General features: G+C 44.7%; 1 protein-coding gene across 1 annotated transcript in view; it reads right to left on the bottom strand.

The window, feature by feature from the left end:
* Nucleotides 1–15,464, bottom strand: part of camsap2b (calmodulin regulated spectrin-associated protein family, member 2b) — a 47,634-nt gene that overhangs the window by 13,979 nt on the left and 18,191 nt on the right. The window contains exons 5-11 of the mRNA XM_028592414.1: nucleotides 13,592–13,733; nucleotides 11,767–11,906; nucleotides 10,206–10,296; nucleotides 9,947–10,051; nucleotides 3,059–3,128; nucleotides 2,654–2,938; nucleotides 465–1,194 (exon numbers count right to left, since the gene is read on the bottom strand). Coding sequence (XP_028448215.1) covers nucleotides 465–1,194; nucleotides 2,654–2,938; nucleotides 3,059–3,128; nucleotides 9,947–10,051; nucleotides 10,206–10,296; nucleotides 11,767–11,906; nucleotides 13,592–13,733 — 1,563 coding nt within the window. The remainder of the gene's footprint in view (nucleotides 1–464; nucleotides 1,195–2,653; nucleotides 2,939–3,058; nucleotides 3,129–9,946; nucleotides 10,052–10,205; nucleotides 10,297–11,766; nucleotides 11,907–13,591; nucleotides 13,734–15,464) is intronic.

The raw sequence follows: 15,464 nt of genomic DNA, 5'->3' as shown, positions 1-15,464 counted from the left end.
TGGGGAAAGTACCTGAACTTTCTGAAGGAGCTTTGTGCTGGGAAGAGACGTGTATGATGGTGGTTCTTATTTTATGTGTACTTGTTGGTATTGTTGTATTGTATTTATTGTTTTTTAAGTCATCAACCTGCTAGGGACTGCAGATGAAAATAAATCTGGCACATTTACATGTTGGACATTGTACTCATGTTGATTAATGTGCACTGTCCCTTTTTTTTAAATAAAGAAATCAAAAAAAAAAAAAAAAAAGAACTGGGCTTAAGGTGTTGTCATTTATACATAGGTTCATTTGGTTTATAGTTTATGGTCTATTTTGTTTGGTCTTGAATATTGTAGTTACTGTCATCGTCTCTTGATTTTGGTCTGTATGGGTGGTGATGACGGGGGTTGTGTGTTGTGTTGAAAATAATAATAAAAAAAAAAAAAAAAAAAAGAGGGAATGACTGACACAATAGGACACAAACCTGAGAAGAAATGCTTCTGGGCAGGTGTGTATACGGCACATTGAGATCTGAACTCTCTGGCGTGGTTCCTCCACTACTCCTTCCCTCCAGCTTCCTGAACTTCTGCTCTGCAAAGCTGGTCATCCGGACCAGGCCGCCTCCGGAGGACGAGACGGGACTGACTGTGTAGGACCTGGGGATTGTGGGTGCTGAACTGGGACAGGGGCTGCTCCTGTCACCTCTATCTCCCCTCTCATACTCGGCGTCAGCATCATCGAGCCCTTTCCGTCCTCCTTCCCTGCTTTTCTCCCTATCCGGCTGGTCGGGCAGAGGGCACGACCGGGTCATGGCCTCACAATCTGGGTCTATATCTGAATAGTCTCTCAGAGAGGAGGAGTCCTCATCCAAGCTCTGGATGTCCTCTGTCCTCACATGGATGCCTGTGTCAACTTCATCAGTGGACACAGAGTTGAGGTCGTGGTCGTTCAGCCGAGCCTTAGCTGAGTCCGGGTCGTCTCCTTGACCCTGGGCTCCTGGAGGGTCTGAAGGGCCCCAAGGCTCGGCGCCGTGGAGAAAGAAGCCATTGTCTCCGTCCCCCACACCCAGGCTAGCATGGGGCCTTTCTGTGTCGTGGATAATCTTCAGGGCCTCCTCAATGCTTGGAGGAGTTGATGGGCTAATGTGGCCACTATGGTTGCCATGGTGATTGTTGGGGATGTGGTTGCTGTCCGGGAGGACTCCATTGGAGTACCTAAAGTCAGGTTTGGGTAAATGAACAGATGGTTGTTTAAGTTAACAGTCAGCTTTGGGTGGGTTTTCACTATTTCTCCCACTTACCTAGATTAAGATTAACTACTGGATGTTCTTCTTAACTTTATGTGTCTTCATGCAGTTTGAAAATATTTTTACCTGTAAAATGAGATTTTCTAGCAGAGCCCTTCAAGGTGCACTATGACTTCCTGCATGACGTCACTTCTGTCGATGTTCCAAGTAAATACCAAACAAAACAGAGCAAGCTTGCCCCTCCCCCTCCCCCATGTTTCCGTAACTGTCATGACTAACTGAGTAACTGTCACTAACCCCCACCCCCTCCCCCAACCATCTTGTCGTTGATTGGCTGGAGTGTTTTGTTGTATTTTGGTGCACGGCCTGTGCCCCTAGTGTTTCTTTGACGTTTACGACCCCTTTGTTGTCTCCCGAGACCGGGCTTTCTCACAGTGTATTCAGGGGGCAGGCAGCTAGCGGATCAAGGAGAGATGCTTACGATTTGAGACCAAAATGAAATCGTGCTGATACCATGCAGGAACTCATAGTGCACCTTTAAGTAACATATGGATTCAAGCACAACTTAAATCAAACTTTTTGTGGGGTCTATCTATAATAAGTTTACATGCACGTTGAACTCTTGAAAGTTGAGGAGCAGCACAAAAGAGCATCTGACAGTGAACAGGCATCTGTATGTATACTGTATCCTGCTGGTGCTGGAGGCACATGGATACATCTCTATCTATCTATATACAGTACAGGCCAAAAGTTTGGACACACCTCATTCAATGTGTTTCTTTATTTTCATGACTATTTACATTGTAGATTCTCACTGAAGGCATCAAAACTATGAATGAATACATATGGAATTATGTACTTAACACAAAAGTGTGAAATAACTGAAAACATGTCTTATATTTCAGATTCTTCAAAGTAGCCACCCTTTGCTTTTTTTGATAACTCTGCAAACCCTTGGTGTTCTCTCAATGAGCTTCATGAGGTAGTCACCTGAAATGGTTTTCACTTCACAGGTGTGCTTTGTCAGGGTTAATTAGTGGAATTTCTTCCCTTATTAATAAAAAAGCAAATTGTGGCTACTTTGAAGAATCAAAAATACAAGACATTTTTTCAGTTATTTCACACTTTTTGTTAAGTACATAATTCCATATGTGTTCATTCATAGTTTTGATGCCTTCGGTGAGAATCTACAATGTAAATAGTCATGAAAATAAAAAGGAAACGCATTTAATGAGAAGGTGTGTCCAAACCTTTGGGCTGTACTGTATATATATATATATATATATATATATATATATATATATATATATATATATATATATATATATAAGATTATTTATACACTTAAATAAATAAATAAAAAGCCATCCATTGAAAAACTAAACTGTCCCTTTAAATTGACAATATGGCAATTTAGAGGATTGTACCTGCTTTGGTCCATGACTGAGAACGTGTTGTTGCGCCCCAGGGGTTTGAGGGAGGTGAACTCCTCATCCTCCTCAGGTATGTGTCTGCTCTGGCCATTGACATCAACGGGCATGAGGGAGTGGTGGCGCTTCATGCTCCCTCGGGATGCATAGTGAACTTTGAAACTTTGAAGACCGTCACTGCTGGCTGAGCGGGTCATACCGCTGAAGGAGGGAGCTTCACAGGGCAGCATAGTCAGGTCTCCGTCCAGAGGAATCTCAAAGGAGATTCCCCGAGAGGAGGAGCTGAGGGAGGAAGGAAAAGTATTGTTAGGTCAATAGGGAAACAACAGACCACTTCACATTTGGAGGTACATGAATGTCATCTGCTTTAGTGGAGTAAACTTTGGAGTTTAAGGTACTAACCGTTTTTCTTTGGGCCATGTCCCAACACAGCCATCCACGTAGGACATGGAGGTAGACCTCTTCATTATACCTGTTACAGACACAGAGTGGCTTTTTACAGGATGTATCAAATCCCTTACTTCGCCAGAGAACAACACATGTGGAGTAGTTTAGTTTCACGAAGACAGGGCTTAAATACGTACACAGTTTAAGCGAGAGTACTGCTTATTTATTCCAGGATTATTGGATTATGCCTAAACAAATTATACTGTATAATAAGTAGTTGCTATATGTTCAAGTGTAGCGCTCAAATGTAGCATTAGAGCTACAGGATGTCTGTAAATCAGCCACTAGAGGGCCTCTGGTTTCAAAACACATCCACACATTCTTCCACTGTTCTGTATTCATGCCCCAGGTAACAGCTAATAGTACTGATGATGTCATTTTTCCTAAAAGCACCACACCAGTATGTATTAGCAAACTGTGAAAAATGGGCCTCCCCGCCCACGTCAACACAGGATGGTGGCGACAAGGACACACTGAGAATGGGTGGTGATGGGATGAAGACACAGCCAACAGCCAACAGCCAACGTGGATTTGCAGGGAAAATGTAGATTTATTTACAGTGCTCTAAAATACGTCATCCAGCACTCTGTTAACAACAAAAAAAAACTTCCAAAACAAACCACTGGGTTTCTCAATTTAACTAGCACAAGCAAAAAAAAATCTCTTCTCTCAACAAGTTTCTGTATACAACCTCTCAGCAAGTTGACACTCTCCTGACTCTCTCTCGAGGCAGAAAAACCTGCGCTTTAAAGAAGGCCCTTCAGTTACACTAATTGGTAGAAACCAATATCACAGGGGGTTTTGTTATGTATAGTGGTTCAGCAGATATTTGATCTAATCACACGCATACATTGAAATATACTTCATACACCTCATGTACTCCTAATACTAATAACATTAATTTCCTGTAATTGAATAAGCATTGCATTACAATACAGCCCATAATTTTTATTTTTTATTTTATACTGATACAATAGCTTTCCCCCGCTCAAATAAACCCTTTCCCCTGGCCCAAACAGGGAATAAAATAGCCATTGTCATGGGGCTTGTGTTCCTTGGGGAAACAAATTGCTGCGTGACCAGGTGTATGAAAGTCGGTGCTATCAGTGTAATGTCGGTGTTTGCGTGCACAATGTATGGATTAACAGAAAGAAATGGGTTATGGAGCAGAATCGACGGGTACCACGTTGTTCGTTATGTGGTTTACAGCTGTTTGGTGAGTAACTGAAAGTTGTGTAAATAAAGATCGCGCATGAATGAACCACGCCGCGGTTGCCGGCAGCGCGTGTAGTTACAAACCTTCGCCGCTACATGTGTGTGTGCTTGTAAGCGTGTGTAAGATAAGGGGTCAGTTTAAATGTTGTGGAGCATGTCAGGCGAGTTGGGGAAAAGGAGGGGCTCTACCTTTTCACATTTCCCTCCTCTTCTGGAGGATCGCCACTAGGGTGGCGAGACAGAAAATCTGCCACCACGTTCTGTTTGCCAGCCCTGAACTGCACCTCAAATCTAAAGGGCTGCAAAGCCAAAAACCAACGTGTTATGCGTGCATTAGTGTCCTTCATCTTGCCAAGCCATGTTAAGGCTCGGTGGTCCGTTTCAAGGACAAAGTCTCTACCTGGCAAAAAAGTGTCCAGTGCCCACTTTACTGCAAGGTATTCCAGCTCCACAGCTGAGTATCTGGTCTCCCGGGGAAACAGCTTGCGGCTTATGTAAGCCACCGGTCGTTGCTGTTCTCCCTCACCCTGGAATAGTACTGCCACCAGACCAACTCCAGAGTCATCGGTCTGTACAGTCCATCGCTGGGTAAAGTCTGGGCTCTGCAGCACAGGGTCACTGCACATAGCCTCTTTTAAGTCCATGAAGGCCTTCTCATGCTTCTCCTCCCACCTGACCTTCACCGGACCAGACTTTCTGGTCAGGTCAGTGAGGGCCGCAGCTCGGCTTGCAAAGTTAGGCACAAACCGCCGGTACCACCCAGCAAGCCCCAAAAAGGACCGGATCTCCTTCTTTGTCTGGGGCTGCGGGCAGTCACGGATAGCCTCAATCTTGTCCTTCTGGGGTCTGATTACCCCAAAACCTAGGATGTGCCACAGGTACCGCACCTCCTGCTGGGCCAAAGCGCATTTCTTGGGCTGCGCAGTCAGTCCTGCCTTATGTATGCGCTATAGGACCTCCCCAAGATGGCTAAGATGCTCGTCCCAGGTAGCACCGACCGCTCAATTACTCCATGTCTCTGCATTACCTGCAGCTCCTCCTGGAGGACCGGCAACATTCGCTCTGGAACTCGGTACATCCGCTGCCGGAGTGGTGTGGTGTCCTTCAGCAGGACGTTGTGCTCAGCCATTGATGTGGATCCGGGCTGGTCGCTGAAGAGGCCATCAGGTATGTCAGCCCAAAACTCCCGCTGCTGTTGAGGGGTAAGATGTGTCACGTCAATCTCTCCTGCTGGATGGTCTGTAGGGAAGAACTGCTCTGGAGTGTCTGCCTCTTCCTTCACTGCTTGTACCAGCAGCTGTTGGCTCAGTGGCACCTCTCTCTCGTGCCACTCTTTCAGCAGGTTAATGTGAAATACCTGCCGCTGCTTTCTCCTCTCTGGCATTTCCAGCTTGTAGGGCCCCAGCTTCCTGCTGATGCTGTATGGTCCCTGCCACTTGGCCAACAACTTGCTCTCCGTAGGCAGGAGTAGAAGAACTTTCTGGCCTGGCTGGAAGGTTCGTTGCCTTGCTCTCTGGTCGTACCAATTGGTCTGGGTCCGTTGCGCTTGATGCAGGTTGTCCTTCACTAGGGTGGTCATCTTCCATCTTCTCCCTCATGGTGATGACATAGGTGAGGATGTTGCTGGTAGTAGGCTTTGGTGACTCCCAGGCATCTCTGAGGAGATCAAGCGGGCCCCTCACAGGTCTACCAAAGAGGAGCTCGAAGGGGGAGAACCCTGTTGAGGCTTGGGGAACCTCCCTGTAGGCGAACATGAGGTAGGGGAGCCAATGATCCCAGTCCTTGCCATTGGCAGCCACAAACTTTCTCAGCATGCCCTTCAAGGTCTGGTTGTACCTTTCTGCCAGTCCGTCAGTCTGGGGGTGGTAAGGAGTGGTCCTAATCCCCTTAATACCCAACAACCCATACACCTGCTTCATTGTTTTTGAAAAAAAAGCTGTTCCCTGATCAGTTAGAATCTCCTGGGGAATCCCTACCCTGGAGAATAACTGTAGAAGTACAGTGGCAATGGTTCTAGCTGTGACCTTTCGTAGGGGAAAAGCTTCGGGGTAGCGGGTGGCGTAATCACAGATTACCAGTATATATTGGTGGCCTGCCTGTGTGCGCTGTAGGGGGCCAACAATGTCCATCCCTATCCTAGTGAATGGCACATCAATAACTGGGAGAGGCTTAAGTGGGAACGGCTTGACCTTGTGCTTGCTTGAGATCTGACATGTGGGACATGTTTTGCAGTATGTGTATACATCAGTATAAATGCCAGGCCAAAAGAATTTGCCAGCTATTCTCTGAAGTGTTTTTACACTTCCCAAATGACCGGCCCAGGGGATGTCATGACCTAAGCTCAATATCTTTGGCCTTAGGCTACAGGGGATCACTAGCTGCTCATTGCTGCTCGCTTCAGGCTGGTGATATAGCAGGCCCTGTTGCACAAAGAAAAATTCTCCCAAAAGAGCTTTTGCCTGACCTGTGCTCACCCCCTCAACTACCGTAGCCTTGCCGAAGAGCTCTTTTAGGGACTCATCTTGCCTCTGCAGCTCTTTTAAATCGTGGGGAACTTCCCATATACCTTCCCCTGCAACTGGTTCTGGTTCTGACTCAGCCAGAACTCTAACAGTGCCCAACAGCTTTTCTCGTCTGCGCTGCTGACGGATCTTCACCGCCTTCACCTTCTCTGGAGAACTGATCTCCTCTCGGCTGAATGGCATCATCTCTAATTCCCTCTGGCTATCTGTCTTGGTCTGAGACCTGGTAGCAACCATACTCACTGGCAGAGTAGACTGCACCAGTTCTGGCAGTATAAGCACATCCTGGCCTAAAATCACTGGATGGCTCAACCCCTAACAACGCCAGCTCTTAGCCTATATGTCTGTTTGTGCACCTCAAGACAGATGTCGGCTATAGGATACTCATGCTCATATCCGTTGACACAGCACACTCTAAGGTGTTCACCTGTCAGCGTTTCGGGCTGACCCACCAGGTGGGGTTGGACAAGAGTCTGGGTGCTGACGGTGTCAAGAAGAGCCCTCGCTGGCCTGCCATTCACTGTGACCTCTACTGTCTGTACCTTGCCAACATACACAGGGTTTTTAATAAGCCTAGGGATGGAACACACACAGCTTTGTGTGTCCCTACTCATGGGGGGTATGGTTGTAGGCGGGCTGATATGCCTAACGTGAGTGTTCTGTGGTGGGTAATATCTGGTGCCTGGACCCCAACTCTGCTCACTACCCCTAGGACCAACTCCACCCCCATAACTGACAGCCGGTTGGCGCCCCGCTGGCGGAAGTCCTTTGGTCCACGGCGAGCAGCCAGGTAAGAGTCAACAAGCTCTGCTGCTTTGAGCCCAGTGTGTGGATCATGCTCCTTGACCCACACCCTCACATCTGGAGTCATAGAGCGGAGGAACTGCTCCAGAATGAGGATCTCCCCAATCTCTTCAACTGTCTTTTCAGCTGGCTTAATCCACTTGGCGTACAAGTCTTTTAGCCGGTTATAAAACTCTCTTGGGGTCTCCCCCGGTTGCAGGTTTGGGTCCCTGAATCTCTGTCGGTACACTCCTGCACTTATTTCATATTTTGCCAAGATGGCATCTTTCACCTTGAAGTAATCCACTGCGTCGTACGGCTCCATGGCTACATACGCTGCCCGTGCCCTACCGGTCAGATATGGCACCAGGAAAATAGCCCAGTCAGCTTGGGGCCACCTGTAGGCTGTAGCCAGTCTCTCAAATGTAGTCAAGTATTGCTCCACGTTGTCCCCTTCCTCTAGCCGTGGTACGGTTGCTCAAGTCCCCGTTGCTGGCGACAGAGCCGCCGGTGGTGCTGCAGGCATCTGTGGAGCCTGCTGGTAGTGCTGCCGGTGCTGGTAGCGCTGCTGGGTCTGGTAGGTTGGCTGGTAGGGTGGCTGGTGGCGGAGCTCCGCCAGCACCTCTCTGCTCCAGCTCATCCCGAAAGCTGTTGAGCTGTACTTGCACACTTCGCCACCTCTGCTCTTGCTTAAATTACTCGCGATCCTGGCTCTGCAGGAACTTCTCTACCAGGCTGTATAGAGCTGCCAGATCTGGTGCCCCACCAGTGTCATCCACCAGCTCTTCCCTGCTGACTCCTTCTCCCTCCTGCTCATCATCCTTGGCCAGCCGTCTGTATGACATTGCCTGTCGTACCTGGACCCGTCTTCCAGGCCTCTTTCTCAGTGTCCTCGAGGATGCCACAATCCCACTTCTGACACCAACTGTGAAAAATGGGCCTCCCCGTCCACGTCAACACAGGATGGTGGCGACAAGGACACACTGAGAATGGGTGGTGATGGGATGAAGACACAGCCAACAGCCAACAGCCAACGTGAATTTGCAGGGAAAATGTAGATTTATTTACAGTGCTCTAAAATACGTCATCCAGCAATCTGTTAACAACAAAAAAAACTTCCAAAACAAACCACTGGGTTTTTCAATTTAACTAGCACAAGCAAAAAAAAATCTCTTCTCTCAACAAGTTTCTGTATACAACCTCTCAGCAAGTTGACACTCTCCCGACTCTCTCTCGAGGCAGAAAAACCTGCGCTTTAAATAAGGCCCTTCAATTACACTAATTGGTAGAAACCAACATCACAGGGGGTTTTGTTATGTATAGTGGTTCAGCAGATATTTGATCTAATCACACACATACATTGAAATATACTTCACACACCTCATGTACTCCTAATAATACTAATAACATTAATTTCCTGTAATTGAATAAGCATTGCATTACAATACAGCCCATAATTTTATACTGATACAATAGCTTTCCCCCGCTCAAATAAACCCTTTCCCCTGGCCCAAACAGGGAATAAAATAGCCATTGTCATGGGGCTTGTGTTCCTTGGGGAAACAAATTGCTGCGTGACCAGGAAAATGAAAGTCGGTGCTATCAGTGTAATGTTGATGTTTGCGTGCACAATGTATGGATTAACAGAAAGAAATGGGTTATGGAGTAGAATCGACGGGTACCACGTCGTTGAGAGGGGTCTGGCTGCAGACCTCCAGTGTCAGGCTGCTTCCGTTGCAGGCTCCAGCCAAATTAGCTATTAGCTAAACTAACGTTAGCTGGCGGCTAGCGTGGGAACAGATTGAGCCAGACTCCTTCAAGACACGCACAAAAAGTTTGTTATTTCCGGTCCTGACACTGGGGGAAGCCTGAGAGTGGAGCCTGCAACGGAAGCAGCCTGACACTGGAAGTCTGCAGCCAGACCCTCTTGACGTCGTTCGCTATGTGGTTTACAGCTGTTTGGTGAGTAACTGAAAGTTGTGTAAATAAAGATTGCGCATGAATGAACCACGCCGCGGTTGCCGGCACCGCGTGTAGTTACAAACCTTCGCCGCTACATGTGTGTGTGCTTGTAAGCGCGTTTGTGCGTGTAGGATAAGGGGTCAGTTTAAATGTTGTGGAGCATGTCAGGTGAGTTGGGGAAAAGGAGGGGCTCTACCTTTTCACACAAACTCAAGAAAGAAAAAAAAATTGTTTTGTGAAAGTTAATTTGAGAAAAATAGTGATACCAAGGCTTCTGTTGTATTGACGAGTGTGGAACATGAACGTGAGACATCTCTGACTGCATGATCACTAAAGAAAGATCTGTGCCCAGATATTTTACCCTGTGCAGGGATGTACTCTGGACTGCCAGGTCTGTCTGCATAGCTCTGTTGAACTGGACTGGACACAGGAGCCATTTTTCTACAGGATGATACAGGCTCACAGGCTGCAGTGGGAAACATACAACACATACTCAATATTCAACTGCAACCTTGAGTTAATTATTAGAGTTATCAGTTAGCATGCATAACATGGCAAACCTGTCATCTTCATTGCAGTTAACAATAGCATGCTGATGTTATTGTGAACTTGTACTGTACCGTTAGGGTTGAAGACTCTGGGCTGTACAAATGACGGTTTAACCACTTCAAACCACCAGAAAAGCTCAGCCATAAACACCAAGTAGTTACTCTGAAAAACCACACACACACACACACACACACACACACACACACACAATGTTAATGTTGCAGTCATATATGCAGTTATTTATTAATGTCATTAGCACGCCATTTGTCTGTTTGCAGTCATAGCTTCCTCTCCCCATGTCTCTGTACAGATGTTAGATGAGCTACAATCGCAATATCGTACAGCATTTTGACAGATCAATGAGGTCATGGCCCGCAAACTGTTGCCAGGTAACAGGCTCAGGTGTGTGTGTGTGTGTGTGTGTGTGTGTGTGTGTGTGTGTGTGTGTGTGTGTGTGTGTGTGTGTGTGTGTGTGTGTGTGTGTGTGTATTATTAAATGTTTCATTGTCAGATCACAGCATAAAACACCATCTGGAGTTTAGTTTAAATATGTCACATGTTCACAGATAGATGCACAAAGCAGCGAGTGAGTAACCCAAATCAATGATAAATTCATTCATCCGAGAGGCTCTGGGGGCCTATACAGATGGTTTCATCTGTAGTAAACCTCTTGTTAAACACACACAGGTCAGTTTATTTACTTTCTAGCAGGGATAGAAAGACCAAAAATATTTCCATTCCTATAAACTGCATCTTCATGAGACCATAGACTCATAGACTAAAATAGTTTTAGGCACAGCATAGAGAACTGCTTAATGACATAAACAACATTTATTTTTGTGTAATATATTAAATAAATGGGTACGCACACACAATCTCACCAACACACACACACACACACACACACACACACACACTTATTTTAATAGTGAATACAGAGCAAAAGAGCAAAGAGTGCTGTGTTGTTTTAAAGAATGGAAAGTCCCAGTCAGCTCGGACCGTGACCAAATGTTTCTACCCACGTTCCCTGCATACTATTTACCCACACTGCTGCTTCTAATGTCTGAATGGCACAGAGATGCTTTAAAAGTTGTACAGTAAGGAGATCTCCGCCTGAGAATTGGGTAAATCAGCAGTTGTTTCACAGATTTTGTTGTTTGATAAAAACAGACGGGATGTGGAGGGGAAGAGAACAAGGGAGGCAGGCAGGGACGGGTCAGGACTGTGAATCTCCTCTGAGCAGAATCTGTCCTCTGTCTGAAAGTGTGGGGGGGTCTGTACTAGAAAAGCACCAACGCACGCACGCACGCACGCACGCACACACACACACACACACACACACACACACACACACACACACACACACACACACACACACACACACACACACACACACACACACACAGTAACAATCCCTCCTGTGAGCACCAAGCCTGCTCGTTCACTTCACTATTAAACTTTTCCTTGCATGACTCATTGTTGCCTATTTAGAATTTCCCGTCCTGACTCTCCTTATGCTCCCAAACACTTTTCTTTTCTCTCTTTCTTTACGTAACTGAATCCACATTATACAAAAAAAACACTTTCCACATCCTCCACATACATTTCTTTTTTTTTTTTATACTTCCCTACCTTTATGGATGCATGTGCGTAGAGCATGTCCTCCAGGCTGAAATGGCAGCAGTGGTTGAGGTTGTTCCTGCAGAACTCCTGCACCAGCTGGAGGTTGTACAGACTGTCAGCCAAAGACATAGTCTCCTTGAGGCAGATATCTGCTCCGCCAGGGGAGGGGTCAGACACACACAAACACACATAGGGGAGGGGTAATAGCAAAGGCCAGACAGGAAGAGAAGGCAAAGATAAGGCATAGTTTACATTTTCTTAGAAGTAGATGAGAACAAAATGACCCTACTTTTCTACTACAGTAGTATGTGCACCATATGCGGTAGCTGATTTAAATCACTCAAAATCCTTGAAACAGTTCATAACACAAGTTTTCAAACTCCCTCTGGATGAGTCATCAGGATTTTTACCCTCTGACGTTAATGTGAGGACGGCCCATGCATGTGTAAAATGTCTGACGAGAGGGAACAGACCAGGAACAGACAACCTAACATTAGAGCAGCTGACTTTTCTGGAATGATGTCATTCTGTACCTTTCTGTATTCTTAGAGTAAATCAAGCTGCCAGTAAGGAGACCCAAATTAACTTGCTTCCACATCTGGTTCACATGTGTATGAACGCCCTGTGGACTATTCAATCCCAAGAGTCTCAGAGCACCGACAGGAGAGTTGTTTATCTTTGAAATAGCTGCCAGCTACTCCTCTAACGGTCCTCCGTCACATATCCCTCATGACCAATCACAGCCCAACTGAAGGCATTTTTAGAAATGAGGACGCGGGCGAGCTGAGAGGAAACCAGTCTTTGTTTCTCTCTGTCTCACACTCGTTCTCCATATCTGTCCTGAACCCTCTTTGCCTCACAGTGATTTTCTTGGGTCAACATCCTTAACAATGTCCTCCATTTATATAATTAAATGTAACCACAGAAAGTCCGAACAGAGTCCTTAATCTCTTGATTATGTTGTTCTTTGAGATTAGGTTTAACCCTTTGAAAATTATGAAACTTTTCCTGCAGAAGACTACTATGCTATCATTTTGTTGAATTGACATACTTGTGTATATATTCAAAAGGCAAAAGGCCCTCAGAAAATAAAGGCTTAGTTTGAAGCCCTCTATGCAAATATATTGTTGTAGACAGTGGTGGAAGTATTCAGAACCTTCATTTGAGTAAAAGTATCACACTGTAAACACAATAACTCTGTTACAAGTAACAAAGTCCTGCATTGAACATTTTACTTAAGTAAAAGTATGAAAGTATCAAAAGTAGGCCTACTCAATGCAGAAAAATCTTCACATTTTAGAAACTGGAAACAATCATGACTGTTTAGTCAACTAAGTGTATAATTGGCTAATCATTGCAGCTGTTCTTGTAGGCAGGTATATTGTTGGGTTGTTTAAGTTATAATAAAACATCGTATTTTATAAACTACATGTGTTTTGTGTGCGAAAAATCTTAATTTGTAAAGTAACTAGTAACTAAAGCTGTCAGATTAATTTAGAGTAGAAAGTACAATATTTCTCTCTAAAATGTAGTGGAGTAGAAGTAGAAAGTGACATGAAAAGAAAAGACTCAAGTAAAGTACAAGTACCTCAAAGTTGTACTTAAGTAAAGTACTTGAGTAAATGTATTGTTACATTCCACCACTGGTTGTAGACGATAAAAGAAGCACCTTTGTGCTGTCAAGTTGGGACTGAAAGTCAATGTGGTTAGCTCATTGAATGCCACTTCTCTCCTATTTCTAATTGTATAAGTGAACTGACTCTTGTCTGTTTGGAATAATCACAACAATAGAGGGTGTGGCTAGTGAGATCAGGTGGGGGGGGGGAGTTCCCACCTTCCAGTCTGACGGCCTGTGGGCAGTAGAAGTGCAGCACGGCGGTCAGGGCACAGCCGTCCGTGTTGTCCTTCAGCAGGTTCTCCACCAGGGGGAGCGATGGAGGGCTCCTCTGCTGGGCATGCTCCCTCCTATAGCGAGCCTGAAACCATGGCAACAGCACAAAGACATCGTCATCGGGCTGGATATGTACAATACAGCTGGCTCTCTGATTCTTGGTGCAAACACACCAGCATCTGCAGAAACACTTTTATTCAGCATGCACCAGTGAACACACACACACACACACACACACACCTACAACTCAATAATACTCACTCTCACACACACACACAGGGTTCATTTGAGGGAAGCATAGGGTGGGCTTCAGGCTCAACTCAAATAATGCAGATTAAATTGATCATGCAAATAATCAGACACAACATCTGGAATTACATTTTTAAATTAGCTTGAATTATCTTAAATTATATGGATCAAAATAGATGCAATCATAATACTTCAGCACTATTTTGCTCCCTTTGATTGCCTGTGAGGAGCAGAAAAAGTTCTCTAGAAGGAGAAAAAGAACAAAATGAATGAGCTGTTTTCAGCATTATACATCTTCCACTGTGGTGATGTACAGTGGATGTGATGTAAACTTTAATAAGAATTTGCGTCTGGGCCTGCAAAAACCACTGAGACAACACCACTGCGTATGTCTTCAGGGCATCAGTTTTGGTACTCCCGCAAACACATAAAAGTGGCATCATGTATGCATTTTACAAGAGATGTGATGAAGCTTTAATCACAGCAGCTCTCACTGTCTGACAGCCTCTCAGTCTATTGCATCGAGCTCTGAGGAACAAAATGTTCTTTCATCAGATTTGGTTTGTATGAACTAGGGCTGCTCGATTATGGAAAAAAATCCTAATCAGTTATTTTGGTCAATATTGAAATCACGATTTATTTAACACGATTACTCTTTGACTGACTGATTGACTTTGGAAAGATGTTGCATTTATTGAACTTAAAAAAACAGTGAAAACACCTTAAACTGTGAAACTTTTCCCATTGAACTTTTTGAATTCCCCTTCAGAATACAAGAGAAAACAAGAGTTTACTTGCAAAATGTAATGTGCAAAATCATCGTTTTTTTCTCGATTACATTGTTTTTGTGACCGCTAGGAGCCGAACTCGGAATCACGACCACATTTCGTTTACTGTAATTGCACAGCCCTAGAATGAACAGGTTTTACAGTAACAGTCTTTGACAATTAACATATATACAATAGAAGAAAAAAAATTTCCACTTTTTTTTTTTAATGCACAACACAGACAACAGACATCCAGACCAAACAGGAAAATAGGTAGCTAACAATACCAGGGCAGTGGCATTCGTTTCTGATCGGGTTTTAAGTGGAACGTCTTACAAAAGATAAATTGGCTATTTCTTGGTATTCATATGATCATGCTACAGGACTAGTGCACTAGTGCAATATCCAAATCGCAGGGGGCCGCAATATTTTCTAAAGGCAAAATATGTGTCAAACCATTCTAAAATACAGTGTTGTGGTGCTGCAGAGACGTCCCAGCCTACAAAGTCTATCCTACAGACTAAAGAAAAAATCTCTGTTTGGTACAGATCCTCGCAAAAAAAAAAAAAAAAAAAAAAATCACACTTCAATCTTTATATATATATATATCAATGAAAATGAGAATAATGATACAAAAATGATCATTCCCTTCAATATCGTGAATCATATCGCAATCGCAATATCAGTCAAAATAATTGCAATTAGATATTTTCCTAATATCATGCAGCCCTATTTAAAATGGTTGCTATATGATTCAATCAGATTCCTAAGGAATATGGAGACAAGGGTTGGGGTGGGAG

This window comes from Perca flavescens, chromosome 12 (assembly GCF_004354835.1).
Source record: "Perca flavescens isolate YP-PL-M2 chromosome 12, PFLA_1.0, whole genome shotgun sequence".
NCBI lineage: Eukaryota > Metazoa > Chordata > Actinopteri > Perciformes > Percidae > Perca > Perca flavescens.
The sequence above is the reverse complement of the archived record's forward strand: the minus strand, read 5'-3'. Positions and strand labels throughout refer to the sequence as shown.